The sequence below is a fragment of the Leptopilina heterotoma genome, unplaced genomic scaffold (assembly GCF_015476425.1).
Source record: "Leptopilina heterotoma isolate Lh14 unplaced genomic scaffold, ASM1547642v1 Lhet_76, whole genome shotgun sequence".
Lineage (NCBI taxonomy): Eukaryota > Metazoa > Arthropoda > Insecta > Hymenoptera > Figitidae > Leptopilina > Leptopilina heterotoma.
In genome coordinates this window covers 755,181-781,380 of record NW_025111175.1, presented here as the reverse complement: position 1 = coordinate 781,380, position 26,200 = coordinate 755,181, and the positions used below count along the sequence as shown (strand labels likewise).

The 26,200-nt window shown below is 27.4% G+C and overlaps 3 protein-coding genes across 12 annotated transcripts in view; 2 read left to right on the top strand and 1 right to left on the bottom strand.

The window, feature by feature from the left end:
* The window catches only part of LOC122510823 (protein Fe65 homolog), a 192,529-nt gene extending 190,698 nt beyond the window's left edge, over positions 1-1,831 (top strand). For 6 of the 8 annotated variants that reach the window (XM_043625736.1, XM_043625734.1, XM_043625738.1 and 3 more), the window contains 2 exons: positions 36-212; positions 679-1,831. In XM_043625736.1, coding sequence (XP_043481671.1) covers positions 36-212; positions 679-828 — 327 coding nt within the window. In that variant the 3' untranslated portion in view covers positions 829-1,831. The remainder of the gene's footprint in view (positions 1-35; positions 213-678) is intronic. The other 2 variants (XM_043625737.1, XM_043625735.1) reach the window with 2 other exon arrangements.
* Positions 1,832-8,442: 6,611 nt separating this feature from the next.
* On the bottom strand, positions 8,443-23,429 carry LOC122510845 (activated Cdc42 kinase-like). Of its 3 annotated transcripts, XM_043625784.1 has the most exons (8): positions 23,025-23,421; positions 22,248-22,340; positions 19,259-20,854; positions 18,235-18,471; positions 17,709-17,842; positions 17,090-17,320; positions 10,265-10,872; positions 8,443-9,464 (listed from the first exon to the last, which is right to left on the bottom strand). In XM_043625784.1, exons 1-8 carry the CDS (start codon positions 23,026-23,028, stop codon positions 8,600-8,602), a joined length of 3,768 nt encoding a protein of 1,255 aa, XP_043481719.1. In that variant the 5' UTR covers positions 23,029-23,421; the 3' UTR covers positions 8,443-8,599. The 3 variants fall into 3 exon arrangements, with proteins under 3 accessions (XP_043481719.1, XP_043481718.1, XP_043481717.1); XM_043625783.1 differs by lacking the exons at positions 8,443-9,464; positions 10,265-10,872 and adding an exon at positions 12,746-14,753 and having other exon boundaries at positions 17,724-17,842; positions 23,025-23,429; XM_043625782.1 differs by lacking the exons at positions 8,443-9,464; positions 10,265-10,872 and adding an exon at positions 12,747-14,753 and having other exon boundaries at positions 23,025-23,429.
* Positions 23,430-23,727: 298 nt separating this feature from the next.
* LOC122510843 (NADH dehydrogenase [ubiquinone] 1 alpha subcomplex subunit 10, mitochondrial) lies at positions 23,728-25,627 on the top strand. Its single transcript, XM_043625779.1, has 4 exons — positions 23,728-23,929; positions 24,167-24,817; positions 24,898-25,287; positions 25,401-25,627. The coding sequence occupies exons 1-4, from the start codon at positions 23,867-23,869 to the stop codon at positions 25,476-25,478; spliced, it is 1,182 nt and encodes a 393-aa protein (XP_043481714.1). The 5' UTR covers positions 23,728-23,866; the 3' UTR covers positions 25,479-25,627.
* Positions 25,628-26,200: the final 573 nt, after the last annotated feature.

The following is a 26,200-nucleotide window of genomic DNA, read 5'->3' as shown; positions in this document are numbered from 1 at the left end:
AATTAATATAATAATTGAATTATTATTCTTGACAGGATGACAAATTAATTACTGAGTGTCGAGTTCGCTATTTATCATTTTTGGGCATTGGTCATAATGTGAAGCAATGCGCTTTCATCATGCACACAGCGCAGGATACGTTTATTGCACACATTTTCAATTGCGAGCCAAGTAGTGGAGCTCTCTGCAAAACAATCGAAGCTGCCTGCAAGGTAAAAAAAAATAAACATTTCTTTTTCTCTTTACGTATTATACAAAGTGTTTGCAATTTACAACCAGTGGAAAAAGCTAATTCGAAAATTTATAAATCTTCCATAATGAAATTTTTCTATCTTGTAAAAAATATTTTTCATGAAGAAAGAAATAAATAAAATAATAAAATACTAAAATAAAAAAATTAATTTTAGAAACTAATAACTAATTTTTAAACTATTTTATAAACTAATTTTATAAATTGTAAAATAAATTTTTAAACTGGTAAACAAAATATAAGTGAAGTTATTAATTACAATTATTTTAACAAAATCGATTATTTTGAATAAATTAAAGAAATTTTTTGAAATTAATTATTTTCTATATTGTAATAAAATTCCTGGAGTGAATTAAATTATTTTAGAAAATTGGTAATAAAATTCTTATAGAATTCTTTTCTCTAATTCTATTATTCCTTTCTTGCAGTTGAGGTACCAGAAGTGTTTGGACGCCCATCCTCAAGGTTTTCGAAATGCCCGAAGTCTGAATACACCCAATGGTCGTGGATTTGGTGCAACTTTAAAGTCACTTGTCGGCTCTCTCACGGGTCGTCGTGGTAAACAGGGTGAATCCTGAGACGAAGCTCTCTCGCTGCAGGTAAATTGGCACTCTGATATTACATTGGTCTAGGGACCAATTTTCGTCCTTTGAAAATTATCAATGACCATCTCCAGCGCAACGTTGTCAAAGGAATTGCATTCCAGGAACTCTGGCCGCTGCCTGAGCGAGAGATCATCAAACACACACACTTGCAGTCGCCTTTGACCCTGCTGTACTTTGGTGATTCCTCTCCGAGTGACTCTCTCAGATCGTTGCTCTCACCTTCTCTCGACACTAGACGCAAACAATTTGCACGCTGGGAAAGCAATCCGTAAAAATTCACGGACCATAAATTGAGGGCGTTTAAAGCAAAAAAAAAAGATAAATAAATAAATAAATAAAATAAAAAATAAAACTTTGAAACGTTATGTATCACATAATTTCTAGTGATCTACGCTTACGTGTATGTATGTTATCGCAGTGTCTTGATTAATTTTCGAGCAAAGCGTTGCAGTGTTCCTTTAAATGAAAAGAGAATAGTTCTTCGAATGTATATAAAAGTGATTCGATTTTTCTTTTTTGGAAATCATTAATAATAAATAATTGAAAATTGATTTTTCAAAAAGAAAAACTCGTGTCCACAAGTGTTGAAAGAAAAGTCAAAAAAAAAACTGCACACAACGTTTCCACGAGGCATTTTACGAGAAAGCTTTGAGAGCTTATAAACGTGTATTCATTGTACAGACTAGGAAAAAGGAAGCATGAGAGAGTGTGAGAGAATGAGAGAGAAAAAATGTAAAAACTTCGACAGGTATTTCCAGAAAAAAAAAAAAAATTGTCGTTGTTTGTCCAACACGTTAGTTGATAGGGAATTTATTTTTTATGGCAAAAATAATAGAACTCGTATCTCGAGAGGTGATATGACAAATATTAGCGCGAAGAGTCCGTATTTTTTCGGATCTCGCAACGTATGTACGTTATAATAAAAAAAAACAGGTTTCAAAAAAAGAAAAAAAAATCTAAAAAAAAAAGTTGTGCGCTATATACATAATTATATATAATATTGACATATAAAATTATATGTACGTATATAAATAAGTTAAGCTCGGCAAGCCGGATCTGAGATCTGAGATCCAAACTACGTCCGACGCACCCTGCACACTTCGCATGCATTTCTACATACAAAATGAGAAAAAAAGAAATATTTAAGAAAAAAACACGAAAGGACAGGCACGACAGATACCTAATAACTAATTGTATATTCGTCGATAATCATCTTCATCCACACACAAAAAAAAAGCACTTTACACCTTTTCATGGAATACTAAAGAGAAAAAAAGTAAAAAACTGTTATTAAAAAAAAAAAATTTGTGCACGCGCGCGGTTATCAAGTAGATCTATGAATATAGTCGAAAGTTCGGCTTGCTCGAAGTCGTCCGAATATTCGAGTGTCTTCTCTTTTTCCAATTTTCATTGCAGTATGAATGAAGAAAAAAAATTTTTTTTTTCCTTGGGACTTTCGAATATTCGCGTCGAATGTGTATATTCGTTCGCTTTGACAATTATTCGCACGAGTGTTGCAAAGGATCGTTAGGGGGAAAATTCAAATAAGCAGCGTTCGGAAATAATTTTTTTTCAAATTCACTGCCTTCGTTCAAAAATTAAGACTTCCAAAAAAGTTCCTTTCATTTAGCAACGAAATTAAATTTTTAATTCCAAATATTTTTTTAAATATAATATTTAAAAAAATAGTTCGATAAAAATATACTTCGAAATTCTTAATTCGATTTTTTTAAAAATATTTTTATATTTAAAAAAATAGTTCGAATTAAAAATTTCGAATTATTTTTTTATCGAACTATTTTTTTAAATATTATATTTAAAAAAAATAGTTGGAATTAAAAATTTAATTTCGAAAAATAGTTCGAATTAAAAATTTAATTTCGTTGCTAAATTAATTTTTCTACGTCAATAAAATCATTTGTACCATCCCAAGATTAAAAAATTTATAATTACTCTGTTCCAAAATTTTTCTAAAAATAATTTTATTCTTATTATTGATTTTTGTATTCGAATCTCAATCCTCTTATTTTTTTCCCCCATAAATTATTCTAACGCTGCTTACTGAGAAAATTTCCAAAGTGAAAATTAAAAATTTTCAAAAACCAAAATATAAAAAAGAAAATAATTTCTAAATTTTTTTTTATTAACAATTTTCCAAAAAAAAAGAGGGAAATTATCTTTATGTACAATTTACCCCTATCGGTCCAAAATTCTGGTTCCAAACACTCGTTAAATTAAAAAAAAAAAAAAAAAAAAAGCCCGCGTTTATCATATCGTAGAAGTACGATCTGAGCTTGACCGCAGGTCACATTAGAGAGACGAAAAATGAAAAAAAAATTGAAAAGCAGCACAATATCTTATGCATATTTATATATGAACCGCATTTGTCCAGTAATTTACCTTCCATGTTGAATTCCGAGCTTGAAAACTGGATTTTGAATCTTCGAATGGGTAACGGGCCATGTAACTTTATTGGGATTCGACGGATTGTTAAATAGTCACATGGGGTTAGGCGTCGATCTCACAGACTGAACCGGTTAAAAAAAAAATTGAATATCAGAAGCGGCACAATAAATGGAATGGATTAAAGCAAAATTTGAATTTTATTTGTTACAATCTTAAATCATTTTTCCTTCGTATTTTTTAGTTTTTTTTGTCGACCAGTAGATAAAGGTTTATTCTAAATTCTTTTAAAATTCAATTATTTTCCAAATTTTTAATTAGAATTTTTCAAAACTAGAATTATATTTGAAAATAATTTTTAAAACCTAAACAAATGAAATTCATTAAAATATTAAATTTTTATCAATAAAATTTGACAAAATTTTTAATTGTTTCAATTTTTTACAATTATTTTCCGAAATACAATTATTTTTAAAAAAAATTTCAATTACATTTTTTCAAGAAACAATTTTTCGGAATTTCTGAATTAAATTATTCAAAACTTCAATACTTTTTGTTAAACAAAAAATTAAAAACCTATTCTTATTTATTTTCCTACAAGGAATTAAAATTCCAAATAATTTTTCAATAAAAAACCTCAAGAAATTTAATTATTTCTATAAAAATTGCAATTCTGTAATTCTTCAAAAATTCAATGATTTTTTTTTTAGAATTTTTGAATAAAATTATTGAAAAACTTTAAGAATTTTTAAAGAAAATTAATGTATTTAATAATTTTTTTAAATAAAATTTTTAATACTTTTATACTTTTGCTGCCCTTATATTTTCAAAGAATTTGTTTTAAAATTTTTTTTTTATAAAGAAAATTTTGAAAATTAGCGGAATATTTTTTTTCTCAACATGAAATTTTTGCTGGAATTGAATTATTTTAAATACAATTTTAATCGAATTCCAGGGAAAATTCAATTATTTTTAAATATTTTCTTTAAATTCTCCTAAAAAATTCTTTCGAGAAAATGTAATTCTTGCGGCGAATTTTACAATTCATAAAAATAATTGAATTTTTTGAAGGAATTTTATTAAAAATTTAATGATAATGATTTTTTTAAAAGAATTTCATCAAAATTGTTGAAAAAATTGAATTTATATTCAAAATCTTAAAAAGTAATCGAATTTAATTAACATTTTTAAAAATAATTGTATTTTTTCGAGAAATTTTATTAAATAACAGGTAAGTTGAAAAAATATTTAAAACAATTTTTATTCTTTAAAATAATAATGATACACTGTCATTTTCACCAGGACAAAAAATTAATTCAAAAAATTAAAATTTTTTAAAAATAAAACTTTTATTAAATTCCCTTTATTCAGACATTAATGTCAACTACTGTACATTATGATAAACAGTAATTATTCTTTACTTATCATAGAACAGAAAGAATTTTTTTTCGAAAAATCAAATTTTAATTAACTGCAAAACTTTGAATCGAATTTTAATTAATTTTAAATTTTTCAGAAAAAATATAATTATTTCAAAAAATGTATTTATTTTAAAAAAATATTGAATTTTTTAAATAAATAGATTTTTTTAAATTGAATATCTATTTAAATATCTAATTTTTGAAAAATAAAAATTACTTCTAAAAATAAAATTATTTCATAAAATTAAATATTTATTTTGGTAGATTGAAAAATTGAATTGAATTGAATTTTAAAAACAAAAAAAATTAATTTGATATTTAAAATTCACAATGTTATAAACAAATTGAAAAAAATTTAAATAAGTTCGGTTTTGTTGATTAAAAATTAAATTTAATTGAGTTAGAAAAAAATATAAAATTGAAAAATTGAATTTACATAACAAAAAAATTAATAATGAAAAAAATGTTATTATTTTCAATTGAATTGAATTGAAAAACAAATAAATGTATAATTGGAAAATTATCTTATAGTAATAAGATAATTTTCCAATTATACATTTATTTGTACAAGAATATTAAAAATGAAATAAAATTTATTTACGTTCAATTTGCTTAATTGAAAAATTGAATTGAATTTACTTGAAAAACAAAATAAAAAATATAGAATTGAAAAGTTTAATTTACTTTATACAAAAATTAGAAATGAAAAAAGAATTTCAATTATTTTCATAATTTGATTAAAAATTTGAATTTAACTAAATTATAAAAAAAAAAATTTGATTGAAAATTTGAATTTAATTGAATTAGCAAAAAAAATCTAAATTGAAAAATTAAATTGAAAAATTAAATTTACAAGCAAATTGAAAAATGCAAAGAACATTTAGGTTTACGTGTAAGTATATTTCATTGTAAATACAGTGGATATAAAACTTTTCGTTCTCCCTTCGAGTATAAAGAGACATATAAATAATGTTTTAGCCATTAGTCGCGTATCAAAAGGGTTTTCCTATAAATACTAAGCGAGATAAATAAATGTATATAAAATGTCGCTTCTTTTCTCTTTTTCTCTCAATACAGACGAAATTCGTCAAAATTGAAATTTTCATTTTCTCACTTATTATTCACGATGACCGATTATCAAAAAAAAAAAAAAAAAAAAAAAAATACACACTCTTAATGTTTATTATTTTCTAATTAGTACGCAAACAAATGCCCTTTGATTTTACATGCACTCACGCCACACATACTTTTCTGAAACGCAGACAAAAAATTTCTTCTCGAGACACATTTTTTAAAATTAAAAAATAGCACTTGTAGAAATTTTAATTTAACAAATAATTCCATCATCACAGTAAAAATTATTATCCTTTTTTTATTTTTGTTGAAAAATTTAAAAAATTGACAAGTTTCTCGTGTATAATATCATGGGACTAGATATGGTTTTTTTTTGTGTAAAAAATAATTTTTTCTTTTCATAGAAACTTGAGGAATAATTTTCTTTAACTGTAAAAATGAAATTACTGTTTTTTAAGTGTAGAAAATTTGTTTTCAAAATTTGTCGAATCTTATTCTATTTTCCTGACTTTTAACATTCTTGCTTTTCGCATCGTTTACACATTTTTTTTATTTTTTTCTAAAATGCTATTTTGAGCAAACTGAAATTTTCGATAAAACGGACTTTGATGCTAAATTGGTAAAGCTAATTATTATCATATACAAGGGACAAAGTGTGCTTAAAAAAATTTTTTTTTTTATTTATAAATTACGCAAATTCTTCGGTCCTGAGATTAAATGCTATCGAGAATTGATTTTTATCTGAACCGAAAAATTTTTATTCTCCGTCATTTTATTAACAATTGCACTTACTTGATTATTAAGAAACAGTAGTTTGTTTCTTTTACATTTTTTTTTTTTTTTTTGTTATTGAAAAAAAAGAATATTAAAAAACATGGTCAATTGAAGTAATTCAAAATTTTTCTTTTTCAATTCAATTTCTTTTCCAAATCATTTTTTTTCCAATTCTTTTATTTTTGTTCTTTTTTCGTTTGGAAGTTTTTTCAATTTCAATGAATATTTTTGAATAAAAGATAAAAACTGTACAAAAATTCCATTTAGAAATACAATTTTTTTGCAGGGAAAAGAAAAAGTATTGAAATACTTCACCTTCTAGAAATTTAATTACAATATGTAATTTTTTGTTTACTTTATCAAAAACCTGCTAATTAAGAAAATTGATTTTTTTTAAGGCATTTACCAGAAAAGCTGGTCTCGATACAAAAAATATGAGCATTTTTTTTGTGCGTTTTCGATTCACGTTTCAAGAAAGAAAAAATATGCGAAACTACGAGTGCTTTGAGATTTTATTTTCTTACGCGAATCGTTTTTCTCCTTTTTTTCTACGCATTATGTACAGATTGACTTGCTCTTCAACCAATTATCAATTATTGTGAAAATTGAAGTTCTTTTTCGTTTTAAATCACATTTTTGTTTTTTCTTCTTTTAAAAAACTAGACAGACGTACACAGAACATAAATTTCTCACTTCGAAATTTCTCAACAAATATATTTTAATAAAAAAAAAGAACAGGCAAAAGCCCCACTTTCAAAAATTTCATAACAATTAAACAGTTGAGAAATTTGTGTAAGACAATTTTTATTTACATAAATAATTATTAGTTTAAAATATATATTTTGAAGAGAGTGTAATTCTATTGAGCAAAATAAATTTTTCAATATATCTTTGGAAAAAAGAAAAAAAATTATCAAAATTCCACCTATATAAAAAAAATTATTGTTTGTATTTTTAAAAAAAATTAGGCAACTTTTTCTTCTATCAATTTAAATACTCTCTTTCTCTCTTTCTCTGCACTACACTTAGACGATAATAGTTAATAAATAAATTTTTTTTTTTTTGCTACAAAATATTACAAGCTATTCTTGAAAAACGACTAAAGCTTCTTTAAATTATCGAAAGCTTAAATCATTAAAATATAAACTGGGAAAAAAATGCAGTCTTGGCTTTTTTAACGTAACTATCGATTGAAACTATCAATATTCTCACGTTTAGAAGGGAATAATGCCCATTAAAAAATTATCGTTAAAGGATATTATTAATATTCGAATTTATTTCCAGTGAATATTAATATTCGAATATATTTTTAAAGAATATTATTAGTATTCGAATATATTTTTAAATAATATTCTCTTACAAATAGAATTAAGATTAAATAACATGTTTTTAAAAATTATTAAAAATATTTCGATATTGAAAACTAAAGTTTAAAAAATGAAATTCTAAAATTATTTAGTTAAAATTCGAAAAAAATTATATTAATTGTTAATTTTTAAATTAAAAATTTGTAATTGTAATTTGAAAACTTCAGTTTGTAACTGTAACTTGTTTAATCTGTAACTTTAATTTGTAATTTTTAATTTCTAATTGCAATTTGTAAATTTTAATTTGTAATTCTATTTTGTAGATTTTAATTTAATGAATACTATTAATTAACAAATTAATAAATTGACTTTAAATTTTACATTTAATTTACATTTAAAAGAAACATTAAAAGAAAAAAAATTGAGTTTGAAATTTCACAGTGATAAAATCAAGAACAGAAAAATTCTCAATTGGAAAATATTTTTCGAAATTTATAAATTAAATATTTTCTTTCGTTCTCGATACATTTTCGAGCATTTTTTGACAATTTTTACTCCTCTAATAAACGTAAAAATATTCTTCGCTCAATTTTACAATTAAATCTTCGCTTTCTCTCTCTCTCTCTCTCTCGCAAAAACTTTCTGTAATTCTCTATCGAGAAGATTAATACAAAATTACAAATTACCCGAGACGAAAATATAAAATCGCCGGGTATTTACATTTTTTTTTTTTTTTTTGCTCGCAAAGCAAATAAATTTTTTTTTTTAAACTGCCGCGGTGTCTTCAGTATTGCGAAGAAGCGAAGCAGCTTTAACAATGTCACCCTCACACTGACTGAGCATCATTTTACAATCCTCAAGACCAACAAAATTATTTTCCCTCTTCAATAAACCCTGAAGTCGTTCGAGTTTAATTGCATCGTGAATTTTCCAATCGGTGACATTTAATGCAGCAACGCAAGATTCCGGTGTTGTTTGTTCGCGTAAAATTTTCAACATCACTCTCACCTCATCCGATTGTTCGCCATTTTGTGGACCACGTGTACGATGAGCATTGGGACGATCGTAGGCAAAATCCAAAAGATCCTCACACGAGACGTGATCTGATTGTCTGGTTAAATCACTATTACGATTAACTGAACGTTGATATTTTCCCGTTTTCGTTTGATATTCATCGTTTGTATTAATTGTCGTCGATGATTGTACTTTTGGCGTTGGATTAATATTGAATGGTGAGACAGTCGATGTTAGACTTTCCCTTGCGCCGGGATTATTCCCAGTTTTTTTTAACGAAACTAGTGATCTATTCGACGAGTGAATATTTGTTTCCGGTTTCACGTAAATTGATTCTTCGGAATTTGAAATTTCTTGACTATAATTGGCATCGACATTGTCGGGCAAGAATTTTGTGGCTGTAGTTTTATTATCACTGCTCCTCTCAATTGACGATTGTTCAGTTTCATTGTCTGATTGATTTTTCTGCGATTCTGAATCACAGTCTATAAGATTGTCTGAGAATTCGAGGAGGTCCTCCGAAATGACACTGCAACGGTTTAGCTTAATATCGTCAGCGGGTAGGGAATCCAAGGCGGCCAATTCAGAATCGATTCTTCTTTCGAACTCCTCCGGACTGAAACATTCAGATTTTTTTTTATTACTTCTTGTTAATTTAACAAAATTTAATTTTGTATTATTAACTTATTAATTTATTAAAATTTAATTTTGTATCTCCCTGATCTTTCACTGATTTCTAAATTCGATTATTCAAAAGTTCTATAATTTGATTAAAATTAAATAAATGTTTAAATACTTGTTATTTATTATTCTACGAAAATTACAATTTTCTAAAATTCAATTTCAAACCTTCTGAAATTTAATTATTTCCAAGCATTACAATTGAAAATAATTAAATTTTTCAAGCCTTCTGAAATTTAGGTATTTCTAAATATTACAACTGAATATAATTAAATTTTTACTAAATTTCTTCTTTAAATCAATTACTTTTTGTAGATTTAAGAAACTTCTTCAAAAATTCAATTGTTTATAAAGACAAATCTAATTTGTGTTTAATATTTAATTTCAACCGTAACTAATCATAATTTTTCTTAATTATTTCAGTGTTTGGAAAAAAGTCTCATTTTTTCGAAAATAAGTCGAAAATAATTCTAAGAAGCCATACCATCCGTGACCTGTGATTAAAAAATAATTTCGTTTTTAAATTTAATTTTTTATTTGTTTTTTTTTTGTTTTCTTTTTTTGAGAAAGAGTGAGAAAATATTAAGAGAATAAGACAGTATTTAATAAGGAAATTATTAGAGTAGAAAGAAATGAATTATTGTGAATGAAAAAAAAAATGTCTTGACAAAAATGTTGAAAAAAAGAACTTTAGACAAAAATTGAGAAGCAACGAAAGAAAAAGAAAAAAATTACCTGCTGGGCGCAACATCGGGAATGAATGTATCTTCCGACGAGCCATTTCCATCGTTACTTGAGCATCCCTCCTGAACCATGAACGAGGACGAATTTCCATCGACCTGATCCTCTAATTGTGGATTAATTTCAGCCATTTTTGCCAGAGTTCTAGTAACTCCACCACCGGGAATAATAAGCGGATGCTTTCTTTGATGTCTCGGTAAATTTGATTTTGGTTGAAGTGTTTTTGAACGATCGCGCGGCGGCAATGGAATTGGATTGCCATCGACGTTATTTTGATTTTGATTATTTTCAATTTCCAATGAATGATGCCTCTCGAGATTTCGCGCCTGTGGAACTGGTGGCGGTGCTTGTGATGGTGGTGGAGCACGTTTTGGCAATGTTTTTGCACCGCTATGATGCATATCGAACTGTAAAATATGATCGCTCGTCATATCATCAATTTGTGAGCCCAATGTTGCGTGTTTATTGCCCCGAATCCTTGGTCTGACAATTGGCAATCCAGAGCGCAGCATTCGCAATGGATTTGTGTCCGTGGTATTTTCGATGATTGGCGTCTCGACAAGACTGTTGTAAACTTCCTTCGCCTCATCCGATAATGTTGTCTAAACAAGCCGTAGGGGTGGGAATTTTTTTGTTTTCGGGAGAAAAAAGAAAAGAACAGAAAAATTAAAAATCATAAAAGGATGTAAAAATAAATTAAAATTAAAGTAAAGGAATTGGATTAGAAATAATCCAAAAAAAATTAAACGAAAAGACAAAAAAAAAAATTCTAAAATCAAATTTTAGTCTTACATAGAAGTTTTGCTAATAAACAACTATCTGGTGTCTAAATAAAATTTAAGTTTTCACTCATTTTTTTACTTTATTTAAATTCTAATTTTTGCGTGTGCATGTGAGCAAAAAATAAATTCTATGCGAGACTTTTTTATTTATTTTTTTTTGTAGGAAGTTTTTATAAAAAGGGGGTCATTCAAAATTATCATCTCGTTGTGTGCATATCAAAAATTCTGCTTTTCATTTCTTCATCAAAAACCAGTCATGTAGAAAACTTATATTGTCTATTTTTATCTAAAAGGTCCAGTAAAAATTAGGACTCTCTAGCAATACATCTATGTTTATAAATGGAATACAAATTGCTACATTTTTCATGATTATTGAAAGTGTCCAGCGATTGGCGAGGATTTTTTTCATTTTATTTTCATACTCTGGAATTATTTTTTAGATAATAAAAAAATGTTGGATCAAATTTAGTAGTCGATTTTATGGAGAAATAATTTTTTTCTATTTTTCAATTTTCTACTCTTTGATTACATTAACAATTAGTAATTAATTAATTATTATAATTAATAATTTGCAAAACAAGTTCTTAAATGTAAATATTAAATATTTTTCAGTAGAAAATTTAAAATTGCAGAAAATAAATTAAAATATTTGAATTTTATTTAATTTACTATTTTATTTTTGTTAATATTAATTATTTTTTACATTCGACTTTTGTAAATAATTCCCAAAAGTAGAAAAAGTTTTTAAAAATAAAAAAACTTTGTGATGCAATTAATTTTTTTTTGTTAATTTTTCAATTTTGTAAATTCTTTATTCTTTCAAGAAATTTATTAGAATTATAAAAATTAATAATTTATTCGTTTTTTAAATCAAAAAAATTAAAATTTTTCTTAACAAATAAATTTTTTAGCAAAAATTTACAAAATATTTGAAATTCTCGACAAATTCTAAATTCGTAGAATAATTCAACATATTTTTAGAATCTTTACAAATTTTCGAACAAATATTTGTGAAAATTGTGAAATTGTTAGAAAAAATCTTCAAGAAAATCTTTGGAAAAATCATTTGGAAATTTTTAAACAATATTTCTATTAATTGATTAATTGACCAATTGATTAATTGATAAATTGATTAATTAATAAAAGAAATTACCAAAATTTTTTTGAAAAAATTCTTATTAGTTAGAAATCACTCCTTTTTTTCTCTATTATTCAAATTAGAAAATATTTACTTTTTTTGATACTTTTACCAAAAAACAAAACACTACTTTCTCTAAATAATTTTCGTACGAAAATATTTCCTGAGATTTGATCTCATTTTTGTTTTTTTTTCCAAAAAAAAAGCTAACTATTTTTTAAATTCCCTGAGTTTTGATACTAATTTAACAATTTCCTCGTCGCTGGACACCCTGATGTTCCCTGATAGTTTTCATATTATAAATATTTTAACATTAGTACCGCTGGATTTCTACTTGTTAGTATTTTAAAGTAGACGTGCGATACATGCAAACATGCTAAGCACGACACACACAAATCTAATTATTAGTTTTTTTTTTGCCCTTTACCACTACATAAAAAAATCCACTACTATTTTTGTTCAATTTCGATTATTTACAAAGTATCAGAATTTTTTTTTTCAAAATCTTTCTCCTTCTTCAAAAAAAGAATTTTTTTTTGCAAATTACAATAGTAAAAAATAGTACAATTTCTCCAAAGAAAATTCTTCAAAAAAAAGAATTTTCTTTTATTGAAAAATACTACTTTTTCAAGAAAAAAATTCCTTTTTCGATACTTCAAGGAGCTGGCGATGGAGGGAAGGTTAAAATGTCATTAGTAAATTCGGGATATTCCGAACTTGTGTCTGAATCAAGATCAGAATTACTGGTGAATGTTAAACTCGAACTAGGCGCACTTTCAGGCCACGAGAGTAAATTATTTCTCGATGAGAATGGCGGCGAGAGGGAATTTAAAAAACTCGTCGAAGGCGGTGGTGATTTACCACAAAGTTCAATTGAGGAAAAACCTCTCGCCGCATCGGGATGTAAAAATTGACTTCGATTCTTGAAATTTAGACGAAAATTATGTGACATTCTTTTATGACGTCTCTTATATCGCAATCGACTTCGAATATCAGTTTCCGAATGTGAAATTGAATCGGAATCATCGCTTGAATCATTTTTTGGATGAAACGAACGTCTGGCAGTGCGAAGTGGTGATTTTCTATGTTCCGACAATGAGGATGTGCGAGGACGAAAAACATTGAAATTCCCATGATTTTTATCCAAATCTTTTCTACTACTCTCATTCTGATATAATTTCGGTGGTTCCAAAATATGTTGATTTAATGCCGGACTCTTTTGATTTGAATTCAATTTCAATTGTTTAACATTTAAATCGAGATGTTTTGGTTTTTGCATCGGTCCACCGGGCATTTCTAAATTTCTCATCATTGGCTTACCCAACGAGACGTCGATATTTCGTGAATTTTGCTCAATATTTTTACCAAGTTGTATCATATTTTGTGTTAATTTGCCCATTCCTAAATTTAACACCTGTCCCTTTTTTGAGTCGAGAAAATTTTTCACACTCTCCATTCCTGATATTTCCCTCTGATATTTTTCGGCAAAAATTTTACTGCTCAATTCAACTTGTGAATTTGCTTCGGCGTCGGATTTTCTGCGTAGACGTTGAAAATTGACGCGAAGACTCTCTGATGAACTGTAAATTGGAGAGTCTTTTTTCTCCGGTTCGGTGACGAATAATGGATTATTTGACATGACAAAAGAAAAATTATCGTGTCCATTTTGATTTTGTTCGATTTTTCGGAAACTTTGTATATTTATTCGCACTGCTTCTAAATTTTGTCGTGAAGTGTCTGGTTTAATGGCACCTTTCTCGACTTTTAGTTCTTGACTATTTCTTGGAACAAAGGAAACTTTCCCTCCTCCGCGTATTTTCTGTAAATCAAATTTTTTCAAATCTGTATTCAATTTCGTTGAATCGAGCACTTTCGGTCTTGTTCCAAAATCGAGATTTACTTTACTCGGTAAATCGAATTTAAATGATGAACGATTACGAGGCGATTCTTTGGAATCGAAATTTTTCTCATCAATATCAAAATCGGATTTCTTTTGCTCTGAATTAAGATTCATTGATTGAATATTAAGTTCTGGGAAATTTGAATAAAACATACTGCCATGCTCCAAATTATTAATTTTTTCGAAATTTTCCGGTAATTTTTCAATAGGCGATTCTCCCGCATCGTCATCATCATCCAAATACTTTGGTTGTTCAAAATAACGATCGACATAACTAGTCGACACTCTCTTTGCCTCCCGTGGAAAATCCATATTTGAATTCTCCAAATTATACGATAATTTACCATTTTGTTTTGTATTTTTTGTTTCTAAATCCAATATCGATTCACAGGCAGCGATACTCTTTCGATTTCCATTCTCCAAGAATTCCGCCGATTTCATTAAATTCTGCTTTGTTGCATTATTATCGAGAATATGATTATCGAATTCAACATTCATGTACGATGTCCAGGCACTGGGTTTCGTTAAAAGTTCACGTGATTTTGCAAAACAAAATTCCGCCGACGCTTTATCCCAAAGTGGTAATTTTAATGTTGATGGCGCGCCCAGGGATTCAATACTAGACACCGTCGACGACAACGACTGCAAACTCGAACAAAGCCACTTTTATAAGCCCATAAAAATACAAAGCATGCAAATATTAAAGCCACAAAAAAACGGGATAACAAAACCAAAAAAATACATTTATACCAACCAAAAAAATATTTTCAAACAAAATATTTTTAAATTTCCAAAAAAATAAATACCAAAGAAATTATTAACAACAAAATGCAAGTGTTTTAATTAAAAAAAATATATAAAATAACCAGGATAGGGATAAAACGAAAAAATAATTAAAAAGGAATAGGAAAAGAGGGAAAAGACAAATATTAGTATCTCTGCGTTAGTAAGCTTTTACAAAAAAAAAAGAATAATAGTAAGAAATTAATCTCACTATACATTTAAAATATATTATAGAAAAGAATAAAAATTTACCATTTTAAGAATTTTTAGTACTGATAAATATCAAGTTAATTGGCATCAGGAATTAACACTGTTCCATAACTATTTTTTTTCTACTAATTTATCCAAATTGTTTACTTTTTTTGTTAGTTGTTTATCTAAATTTGGAAACAAAGTGCAAATAGGAACCCTGTATTAGAATGAGATAAAATAAATATGATAGATTTCTATAAATAGTATTAGATGAGTGCATTGTGTTTTGATGTGTTTAAAATGTTGTGATTTCGGTAAATTCCGATTTACGCTAAAATTTAGAATAAAATTTGGAATTTTTAAATTTCATTTAATTTTTTAAAAATATTTTAGAAAATTTTCTATTTCTATTTATAAATTTTACCAAATTGTTAGTGATTTTACTTTTTATTGGAAAAAATAAATTCTTTTTCTTAAATATTTTTTGCGAAAGTAAAAGTTTTCAAATTTTTTTTTTATTTATGGATTTTATTTCTAATTTGAAGAGAATTGAATTTTATCGATTTTCCATTTAGTAGAGTTGTGCAAAAAGCTCGAGGCTCGAGGCTCGAGCGAGCTTTTTCGAGCTTTTCATTTTTCGGGCCGAGCCGAGCCGAGCCTAATCAGTTCGAGCTCGAGCCGAGTTCGAGCCGAGCCGAGCTGTGTAAAAAGCTCGAATAGTTTCGAGTACTCGAGTTAATTCGAGTACTCGAATTTTTCGAGCACTCGAGGGAATTCGAGTACTCGAATTTTTTCGAGCTCTGAGTAAATTCGAGTTCTAGAGAAAATTCATAGAATTTTCGCATTTATTATATTTAGCAAATAGAAATATTGATTCAGTAATTCAAAAAAATTCGAAATTTTTTACTTATTAATAGTTTTTTTAGTAAGTCAAAAGCTCGAATCCATTCGAGTACTCGAAAAATTCGAGTACTCGAATTCACTCGAGTGCTCGAATTTAATCGAGTACTCGAATTTACCCGAGTACTCGAATTTTTCGAGTACTCGAAGTCACTCGAGTACTCGAAAATTTCGAGTACTCGATACATCGAGCCGGCTCGGGCTCGGCTCGGCTCGGCCCGAAAAAATTTCGGCTCGGCTCGGCTCGACTTTTCGAGCTTTTTGCACATCTCTACCATTTAGTCAAAGTTCTCGTGGAAGAATTTTTATTAATTCAAATTATTATTAACAAGACTTTTTAGTTTGAAAATCTACAGAAAGTAGATTAATTAATTTAATTAATTTCTGGATATTAAGTTAATAATTAAATATTTTCTTGATAAAAATTTCTACATTATAATATATACATTTTTAATTAATTTAGCTTCTCATCAAAGTTTTAATTTCACAGAACTTCTCATTATTCGAATGTTAATTTATCGAAATTTTCATTCTATGGAATTTTGATTTACGAATTTTAAATATAACATAATTTTCATTTAGACGAATTAAAATTTAACGAAATTTACATTTTATAGAATTAGCATTTAATAAAAAATTTAGTCAACCGAATTTTTATGAAGCAAAATTATTTTATCGAATTTTCATTTCTCTGAATTTTTATTTAGCCAAATTTTTATTTGACACAATCTTTAAATTGCAAAATTCTTATTTAGTTAAAATACTTTATTTGTCGATTCGAAAATTCTTCTAATTAAAAATTCGACTAAATTAAATAAATAAAAACAAATAAAATTACATTTTATATCAAAAATACGAATATTTTGTGAATAAATTTCATTTTAAAATTATAAAATAAGGAATAAAATAAAAAGATAAAGATAATATTTAAAGAGAAATTCCTTTTCGAATCTGCAAAGTAATCTTGTTATCTTCTAATTAAATGAATCTATAAATTGAACCCAATTTGAAAACTTTTCTTTCGCTTCAATATAAAATGCAATTTCTTTTTTCTTCTTCTTTCCTTTCTTTCATTTTTTTTTAATCGTGAATTAATGTGAGATTTTTGATTGATCGAATTGTACCTGGATGTCAGGTATACTGGCGGCTTCCTCGGAAAAGTGTCGTCTGTCTGGTTTAGGACTGTGTTGATGTGTCAACTTAAAAGAAAATTTTCTACGTCTTGAGGGACTTGCAGGTGTACGTGGCGATTCCTGTGGTTGCTCAAGATCTGTCATGGAACGTGCTGTCAATTCCTGGGCCATTGCAATGGCCGAGTAGAGTGTTTTCTGATCTGCCGCTGATATAGGCTTCACCTAAATTCAGATTAAAAATTCTTACCACATCTGATAGTTTATAAATATTTACATTCTCATCACAAATCAGAGGGTTATTCCCCTCTCTCAATGTGCTTCATTTTCGTCGAGAAGGACTCTCACAGCAAATTTTTTTGTTTTTTAAACAAACTTTTTTTTCCTTGAGTAAATAAACTCACCTTGTTATCATTTTTCTTTTTTGCTATAAAAAATATAAAGACTACCATTGCGTTTTAAACATTAAAAGCAAACGAAATTTTTTAATATTCATATTGTTTAAAAAAAAAGCAACAAAAAAAAAAGATGCGAGTCATTCAAAGTTTTTTTTCCTCTTTTTTTGTATGTTGAAGAAAAAATGGAAAAACACAAAAGAAAACGTGTACTTTACATTTATTGGACTCACGGTGGCTTGCTTCTTTTTACTGCTCTGTTTTGCTTGCATCTCACGAAGCTCATTTCGAGCGTTACTTGTTTCGTGTTCTGTTGGTGGATGGCCAGGAAGAGGTGGCGGTGGTGAAGAACCTGAAAAAACATCGTTAAAATAAAAAGATTCCAACACGTGCACTATGTAAATCAAATTCCATCAAAATTCATAAATGTCTATACTGTAGGGTGTATAAAATTATTCAAATTTTTTCGATTCGAATAACAATTGGAAGAGATTTAGAACTTTTAAGATCATAGAAAATTAAATAACTTTAATAAATTTATCTAAATTTATTAAAGTTATTTAATGGATAAAAATATTAAAATATATTTGCAAATAAAAACTGATGTCTTAAGGTCAAAAATAATTCGCTTAAGTATTGAAGTCAAATAAGTAATCGGCTTAGAGAAAATTTTAAGGTTTCAAAGAATAATTTTATGGATGAAAAATTGAAAATGAAGAGACATGGAAAATTTTCTATAAATACCTAATGATCGGAACATTTGGTCCATTTCATCGAGGAGACTAGGTCCAAAATCGAAATTTAATGGCTTATCAAATCTCAGGGGACTGTCCTGATTTTCTTCATCGCTGATTTCATGATATTCGTGATCAGCACTAACTGAATCCGTATTACCAGTAGTCGTAGTTGATGTTTGTTTAGCAGCATTCGCCATTGATCCCAAATGCGAAATTTCTGAACTTGTGTCGGACCATAGACTTTCTGAAAATAAAATTCGCAAATTATTAAATGTTCAATTAAAATTCAAAAATGTATTTTTTACGATCAATATTCAATATTATTTTTGTGATTCAGAGATGTATGTACTTTTTTAAAAACTATTTTAATATTATTTTTGGAATCTAATTTTCATTAATTTTCATTTTTATTGAATTTACACTTGAAGATTATTCATTAAAATTTTTGAGAATTCAATTATTTCCCAAATTTTAAATTAAAATTCTTTAAAAATTAATTTTCAAAAATTGTAACAAAATACTTGAAAAAAATTAGGTATGTATTTTCAATTAAATTTTACATTATTTCCAAAATTTTCAATTAAAATTCTTTAAAAGTTAATTTTTTAAAATTGTAATAAAATACTTGAAAAAAATTATGTATTTTCAATTAAATTTTACAAAATTTCAATTATTAAAAATCTTTTTAATTGCATGTTTCAAAAATTTAATTAGAAAAATTTTTTTTTGTAAATAATTGAATTTCTGCTGTTATTTGTAATTTCTCCAAAATTGAATTTTTTTTTCGTGTTTTCAACAAAAATTTAAATTGTTGTTGAATTGTTGCTAGTGTAAATTATAATTTGAAAAGATTAAAATCAAAATTCTACTTTAAAGTTTTGGAGAAATTGTATTAAATAAAATTTCGAACTAAATTCAAAACCCATAGGGAATAGTTAAAGAATAAATTTCTAGAAAATATTTGTTTAGGTTTTCGTTGAATAAAGTTGTATAAATAAAATTGTTTAATTATCGATAAATTTCTCTCTCACCATGTTTACTTTGGTTGTCAAGCTGTGAATGATGAATTCTATTATCCCTGGCAGGCTGCTCTCTATTAGAATCAACACTCCTTCCATCTTGATTTAAAATCTGACTAGAATTATCTGTCGCATCCTCCTGCGGCTTATAAGGTGTGACAACTTGTCTAGGTAAATGCGGATACTTTCCACCCAAGAAACTGATATCACCAAAATAAGCTCCATCCAATCCAACATGACCCGTATGCTTTAAATCGCCCTGAGGCGATGAAATCATATCCGTTCGTATTTTTCTTCTCTGCGATGAAAATGCATTTTTTCCATCGCCACGCGTAAATTCCCCCGGTTTATTACTCGGTAAATTTGAACCAAGATACGCTATCGTATGAGCTGGATTAAAAAATCCAGTCTTACCATTATTCAGCACACCCTTCCATAAAGTATTACTGCTACCCTTATCCAAAACAGAAATAATATCACCCTGTCGATAAGTGAGTTGTCCAATTTCCGCACTATCCTGAACAGCTTGCACCTGCTCTGGCTTTAAATCAGGCAGAAGATTAATTAATTCGGAAAATTTTGGTCGCTTCATTGGCTCATGCTGCCAGCATTGTTGCATTAATGTAAAATAATCCTTGGGACAACAATCAGGTTGTTCCAATCTTTGGAAATTTGGCTCGTCAATTGCCTCGAGAATTTGATGACCAGTGAGCGCTGGCCATGGTTGAAAACCATAACTAAACATTTCCCATAATGTTACACCGTACGCCCAAACATCACTCGCTGATGTAAATTTTAAATAAGTAATACATTCCGGAGCACACCATGCAATCGGTAATTTTAGATTAACATTAAAATTCGTCTGATAATAATCCTTGCCAACGCCGAGTGCACGCGATAGACCAAAATCAGAGATTTTCACTTTATTTTTAGAAAATACGAGAATATTCCTTGCCGCAAGATCACGATGAATTAGACGTTTAGCCTCAAGATATTGCATTCCATCGGCAATTTGTACGGAAAAATCGCAAAGTGATAAAACTGGAAAACTTGCACGTAAACTTGGCTCCTTTAAACATTCTAATAGTGATCTAAGTGGTGCTAATTCAGTGACGAGCATCAGTGAATTTGTATCGAGAACAACACCATATAATCTGACAATATGTTCATGATCAATGGAATGCATTATTGCCGCTTCTTTAAGAAATTCAATTGGATTGTTTTGCATTCTCTCTCTTGATAGGCACTTTATTGCGACTTGTATTCTCTCGCCGTCATTTGTCCAAACACCTTGTTGCACAACACCAAATTCACCCATTCCCAATTCTTTATTAACAATTATTGCATCGGCGGGAATCATGTGCTTATTGGGAACACGAACTGGTGGACGATCTTGTCTTTCTTCCGGTAACATGCCAAGTGATCCCGATATTTGTTCCTCACGTTTTGGTAGAAGCATTTTTTTGAATTTTGATAAATAATTCTGTGGAAAATGCTTTTGAAAGTATTTCTTTAAACGACGCATTTCTGGTTTACTCATTCCGATTGCATTTAAATCATCCTCCGTTACGTATTTTAGTTGTGCTGTGTTTTGCACTTTCAGGTCACCTGAAAATAAATTGTTTTAAATTTAATTTTACGCCAGGTTTTGATTTTTCATTCTTATTTAAAATTTAGAGGGTTGCTACAAAAATTTCATTTTCTTTTTCCCTGATCTGACTCCCAAACAGAATTATGACGTTTTCTCTAATCATAAAGAATATTTAAAAATAAAAATATTAATATATATTTGAAAATAATAATCAGACACTCAAGAAAATGTTTCAAATTCATTTATTTGGGAATATGTTCAAATTTCAAAATCATTCAAAAAGACAATAATTTTTTTTTAAATAAATATTTAATTATTATTATTGTTTTTCTATAAGAATTAAGATTTTCAAAAATTTCTACTGCAAAATTCTCCAAAATTCTTTACCAGATTCAAAATTAAATTATTCTCTATAATATTTAAGTAAAATTCTTTTCTAAATCAATTATTCTTAATAATTTCACGGACAAAATTGTTTTCAAAATTTAAAATTTAATTATTTTCTAGAATTTTTGACTAAAATTCTTTTCTAAATAAATTACTATCAACAATTTTTCTACAACATTATTTTCTAGAATTTTTAACAGAATTTTTTTTCTAAAATCAATTATTTTTAATAACTTTTCTTCAAAATTACTTTCAAGATTCAAAATTAAATTATTTTCTAGAATTTTTAAGTGAAATTCTTTTCTAAATAAATTATTTTTAATCATTTTTCGCCATAAGTATTTTCAAAATTCTAAATAAAAATATTTTCTAGAATTTTCAATTAAAATTCTTTTGTAAATCAATTATTTATAATCGTTTTTTTACAAAATTATTATCAAGATTCAAAATTAAATAATTTTCTAGAAATTTCAACTAAAATTCTTTTCTAAATAAATTATTTTTAATAATTTTGCGCTAAGAGTATTTTCAAAATTCGAAATAAAAATATTTTCTAGAATTTTCAATTAAAATTCTTTTGTAAATCAATTATTTTTAAACGTTTTTTTACAAAATTGTTTTCAAGATTCAAAATTAAATTATTATCTAGAATTTTTAACTAAATTTCTATTTAAAATCAATTATTTTCAATAAGTTTTCAGAACATTCTTTAAAAATTAAATTATCCAATGAAAAAAAAAGTTTGCCAGAAATATTTCTAAAAACTACTTGTTTACAATACAAAATTTTCAATTATTTAAAAATTTTTATATATTTTTAAAAATTTAACTAATTTAAAACAATAAAAATTCAAAAAGAATTAAAACATTTTTTAAAATATATTTTTAATATTTTTAAAGATTTGTGGACTCTAAATATTAGATTTTTCTTGTGAATTCTAAAAATGTAATATAATGGTATTTTTCTTAAAATTAAAATGTGTTTTTTTAATTCATTTTCAAGTGAAAAAAAACAGAAACTTACCCCGAATTCCAGGGTAATACTGTTGAAGTTCAGCTTCCATGAGGAATTCATAGAGACCTGGACCGGAATTTCGCGACATCCCTCCTTGCGTATCTGTAATCAGATAGAAAACTGATTTTCATTTCCAACAATGACAAGACGAGCAATAGTGTAGACAGAATTGAAAGTTCTGCATAAACATTGTCTTGTGCAAGACATTGTTAATTCAACCTACTTTAAATTCTCTTTGAGAAAGTACAGGAAATTATTTATTTATCTTACTTTCCTTTATGTAAACTAATTTTTCCAAATTTTTACCCTATCCCTTTCTATATATCACAATTTTTTTCATTATTTAATTATTTCTATTTAATCGACTTTTTTTCAATAAGTCCCTTCTTTTTTAAATCCCAGGGAAATTATTTTTCGTATAGAAAAAAAATAGATTTATGCAAATGTATACGCGCGGCTATTTCGGCACACGACCAACACTACTGTACACAAACAAAAACACTGTGATTGAATTCATTTTGAAAACGTGACTAAACAAATTGGAATGTTGTTCGATGAACCCATATTGATATCCTGTAATCGTACATTCACTCTTATCTATAGAGATGAAAAAAACGAACCTTTTTTTTCCAAAGAACAACACCAACACACACAAACACAAGAAATATATATTCGAAAAGACGAAAAATTTAACCAAAAGACACGCCCCACGACGGCGCCCTTAAATAGAAAATGATTTATAAATATCTTTTCGGGGCAACCGGCTTTACAAGCCGCCACACTTACCCATTCTCTCTTATGGTGTAATGAGAAATGTGCCAAAGAAAAAAAAGCCTTCTTTTTTTGACACGAGACGCCTGCGTCCTTTAATATCTATTCATACAAATCCAGATACGTCAAAAAAAAAATTCAATTCTGTTTCATTTTTACATTTTTCACCCACATTAACTGTCGCGGTCACTGAACCGCGATTTTATACACCTAATGTACGAAAGACTTTTAACTATTCTTGCACAGTCAAGCTCAAGTTGGAATGCGAAATTTGTATAATCTCTGATTCTGCGTGAATTTTCTCCTTGATTGTATGGCTTGACTGCACACAAACAGTATTTTAATACTCTTCTTGCGTGTGTATACACTTTTGCAAAACGTTGAGAGGTTATACACGTTTAGTGCACTCACACATGCATTCTTGTATCCGGAAGTGTCATGTCACTATCAGCCATGTTCAGTTTGTAGATCTGACAGTTCTCAATTAGCGGGGGAATTTGAATCTCTCTACAAGTTTTTACAAAAATCGCAAATATTAATTGTAAAGATTATAAATATTTTCAAAATTTGGTCGATGAACAATGTTGTATTTATTCTTTTTTTTCTTTCTAATAAATAATTACGTTTAATTAACAATTTATATAAATATTTTGAGAATCTCGATTTTTTTGTGTTATGGAGAGAGGTTGGCAATACTGTTTCTGCAAATGGGGTTAATTTCAGTTCACAGCTGCTTTCATTAAAGAAATATAAACTTCTGCTAGCAAGTGAATTTTTCAGAAAATATTGGAGTAATGCTAGATATTAATTAATTGATATTATTTGGCATTTATTTAGTTAATATTTGTTTAGAAATAATGGCGTCTGTTTTACGAACTGGCATTTCTAAACTTCGAAACAGTACCTCGGGATTATGTAAGGTTAGCACTATTCTTACTTTGTTGTTAACACGTATGTAATTTTTATTTATTTGCTTTTATTATGAAGACTGTAATGCACATTATATCGTAATTAAAATAATTTAAATTTATATCGCAATTAAAATAATTTTAACCTAGTATAAATGTTTCACTCATGTTTCTCATTTATTTTTAGGTTAAGAAATTTTTTTTGTTATCCGTTTGCGTAAAAAAAATAAAAAAAACTTTGATTTTCAGATATCGTCTACGAAAAATGTACCATTTATTCAAGTCGCATGTATAAGTACACGAGAAGTGAGAAAATTACGTGAACCACGTCCACCGCCTTTTCCCTATGAGGAAAAAAAATTTAAGCTTTGGAATCAATTGTTTGATGACACAACTTTTCGTTTCGATGATAATACAAAATTTATTGTCGTCGAGGGTCCACCAGCTATAGGTAAAACTGAACTTTGTAAAAAATTAGCTCACGAGCTGGATATGTTGTACGTTCCTCAATCACATTTAGACGATTATTATGTGCGAATGTACGATTTCGATTTGAAAACACTAGACGATAAAATGCCCGAAACATGTAAAACTTGTGATTTGCCGACTTTCTTGAAAAATCCAACTCTAAGGAACGGCGCTAAAGTACAAGCGAGATTTTTTATGCTCAGATTTCAAAAGACTTTACACATTCTGACTCATATAATGTCCACGGGTCAGGGAGTTGTCACTGAAAGAAGTGCTTGGTCCGATCAATGTTTTGCAAACGCAATGAATAGCAATGGATATTTTTCCAATGAAGCTCTTCAAATGTATAATTCTGGTGTTACGGAATCATTTCATGAATTAATGAGACCACATTTATGTATTTATTTGGATGCACCGGTTAATGTTGTTCTGGTAATTGAAATGAATTTTATATAAATATAAAATATTTGTTCATTTTGTATTTTTATGTAAATTCTTTGCTTATTTTTCAGGATAAAATTAAGAAGCGAAATGCTCCAGGCGAAAAGGATTCAAAAGTATTGAATGAAAAATTCCTCACTGATCTTGAACACAATTACAAGTATAATTTCCTCAAGAATATGAGTGAACATGCAAATATTTTAATTTACGATTATTCAAATGGTGGAGATTTTGAAGTAATTGTCGAAGATATTGAAGCTTTAGATTTTGAAATTGTTAAAAATTCCAAGAAATTCGAAGATTGGGATTTAGTAACTCATGTTCATTGGACCAATAAAAGAAGATTGTATACTGAAAGGGAACATAATTTGCTTCGTTTGGCCATGCCAAGAGATAGTGTTGCAGTTGAATGTAGAATACCAGCTGGTGATGCGGAAATTCAAGCCGATGTATTAGAAAAAGTAAGTAATCAAATGAATAAAATAAACATTTTTTCGATTTGTTTTGAAAAATATTGGAAATAAGGAAAGGATTTCGAGAAATTTTTTTAACTTTATAAAATAATTACTTTCAGTATGCTCCACGACAATGTTGGGATTCTACGTATTTTCCAATTAAAAAGAATTACCTGGAGAGAAAATTCTTACGTTAGAATAATTCAAAAAAGAATTTTCTAGCCCATCAATAAAATTAGGTTTGTATTTAAAACAAAAAAGTTATTTAAAAAAAAGAATTAACCATCATAAAAATTTACGTTAAAATTAAAATTTTGTTAAAAATAAAAATAAACTAAAAACATAATCGATTCATTTTTTTTTTCTTCAAATAAATCAAAAGGTTTTCACGAATGAAAGAGACGAAATTTTGCAACACTTAAAAATAGATTGTTATATTTTAAATTATTTTCGAAACAGAAATATCTGTTTCAATTTTATAATTATAAAGGTTTTTTTTTAGTAAGGAATTTTATATTGTACATATATCATACATATATCTTCAAATACATTTATTTAAATTTTCTGACGTTATAACGAGACTCAGTACATTTTTCTTTCGCGTTTTTTTTTTTTTTTAATTTCACCCTTTTATTTAAAAACGTCAGTAGACACAAACACCAATAGTGTGACACGTAACGTTCAACACGGTCATAGTTTCTTTTCGGATATGAAAGATTATTTTTTACGGACTTAATTATATTTTAAGAATTTCTAGCGATCTGGGTTTGTGCGAGAAATTAACAATCCTTTAAATGGAGATTCTGTCAATTTATTTTAGAATTTTCAAGTAGAAAGAAACGTGAATCTAAAAACTGTAGAAAAAATAAACATTTCAAGATTTCTAATTGAATTTAAAAAATTTTTAGGAATGTTTTTT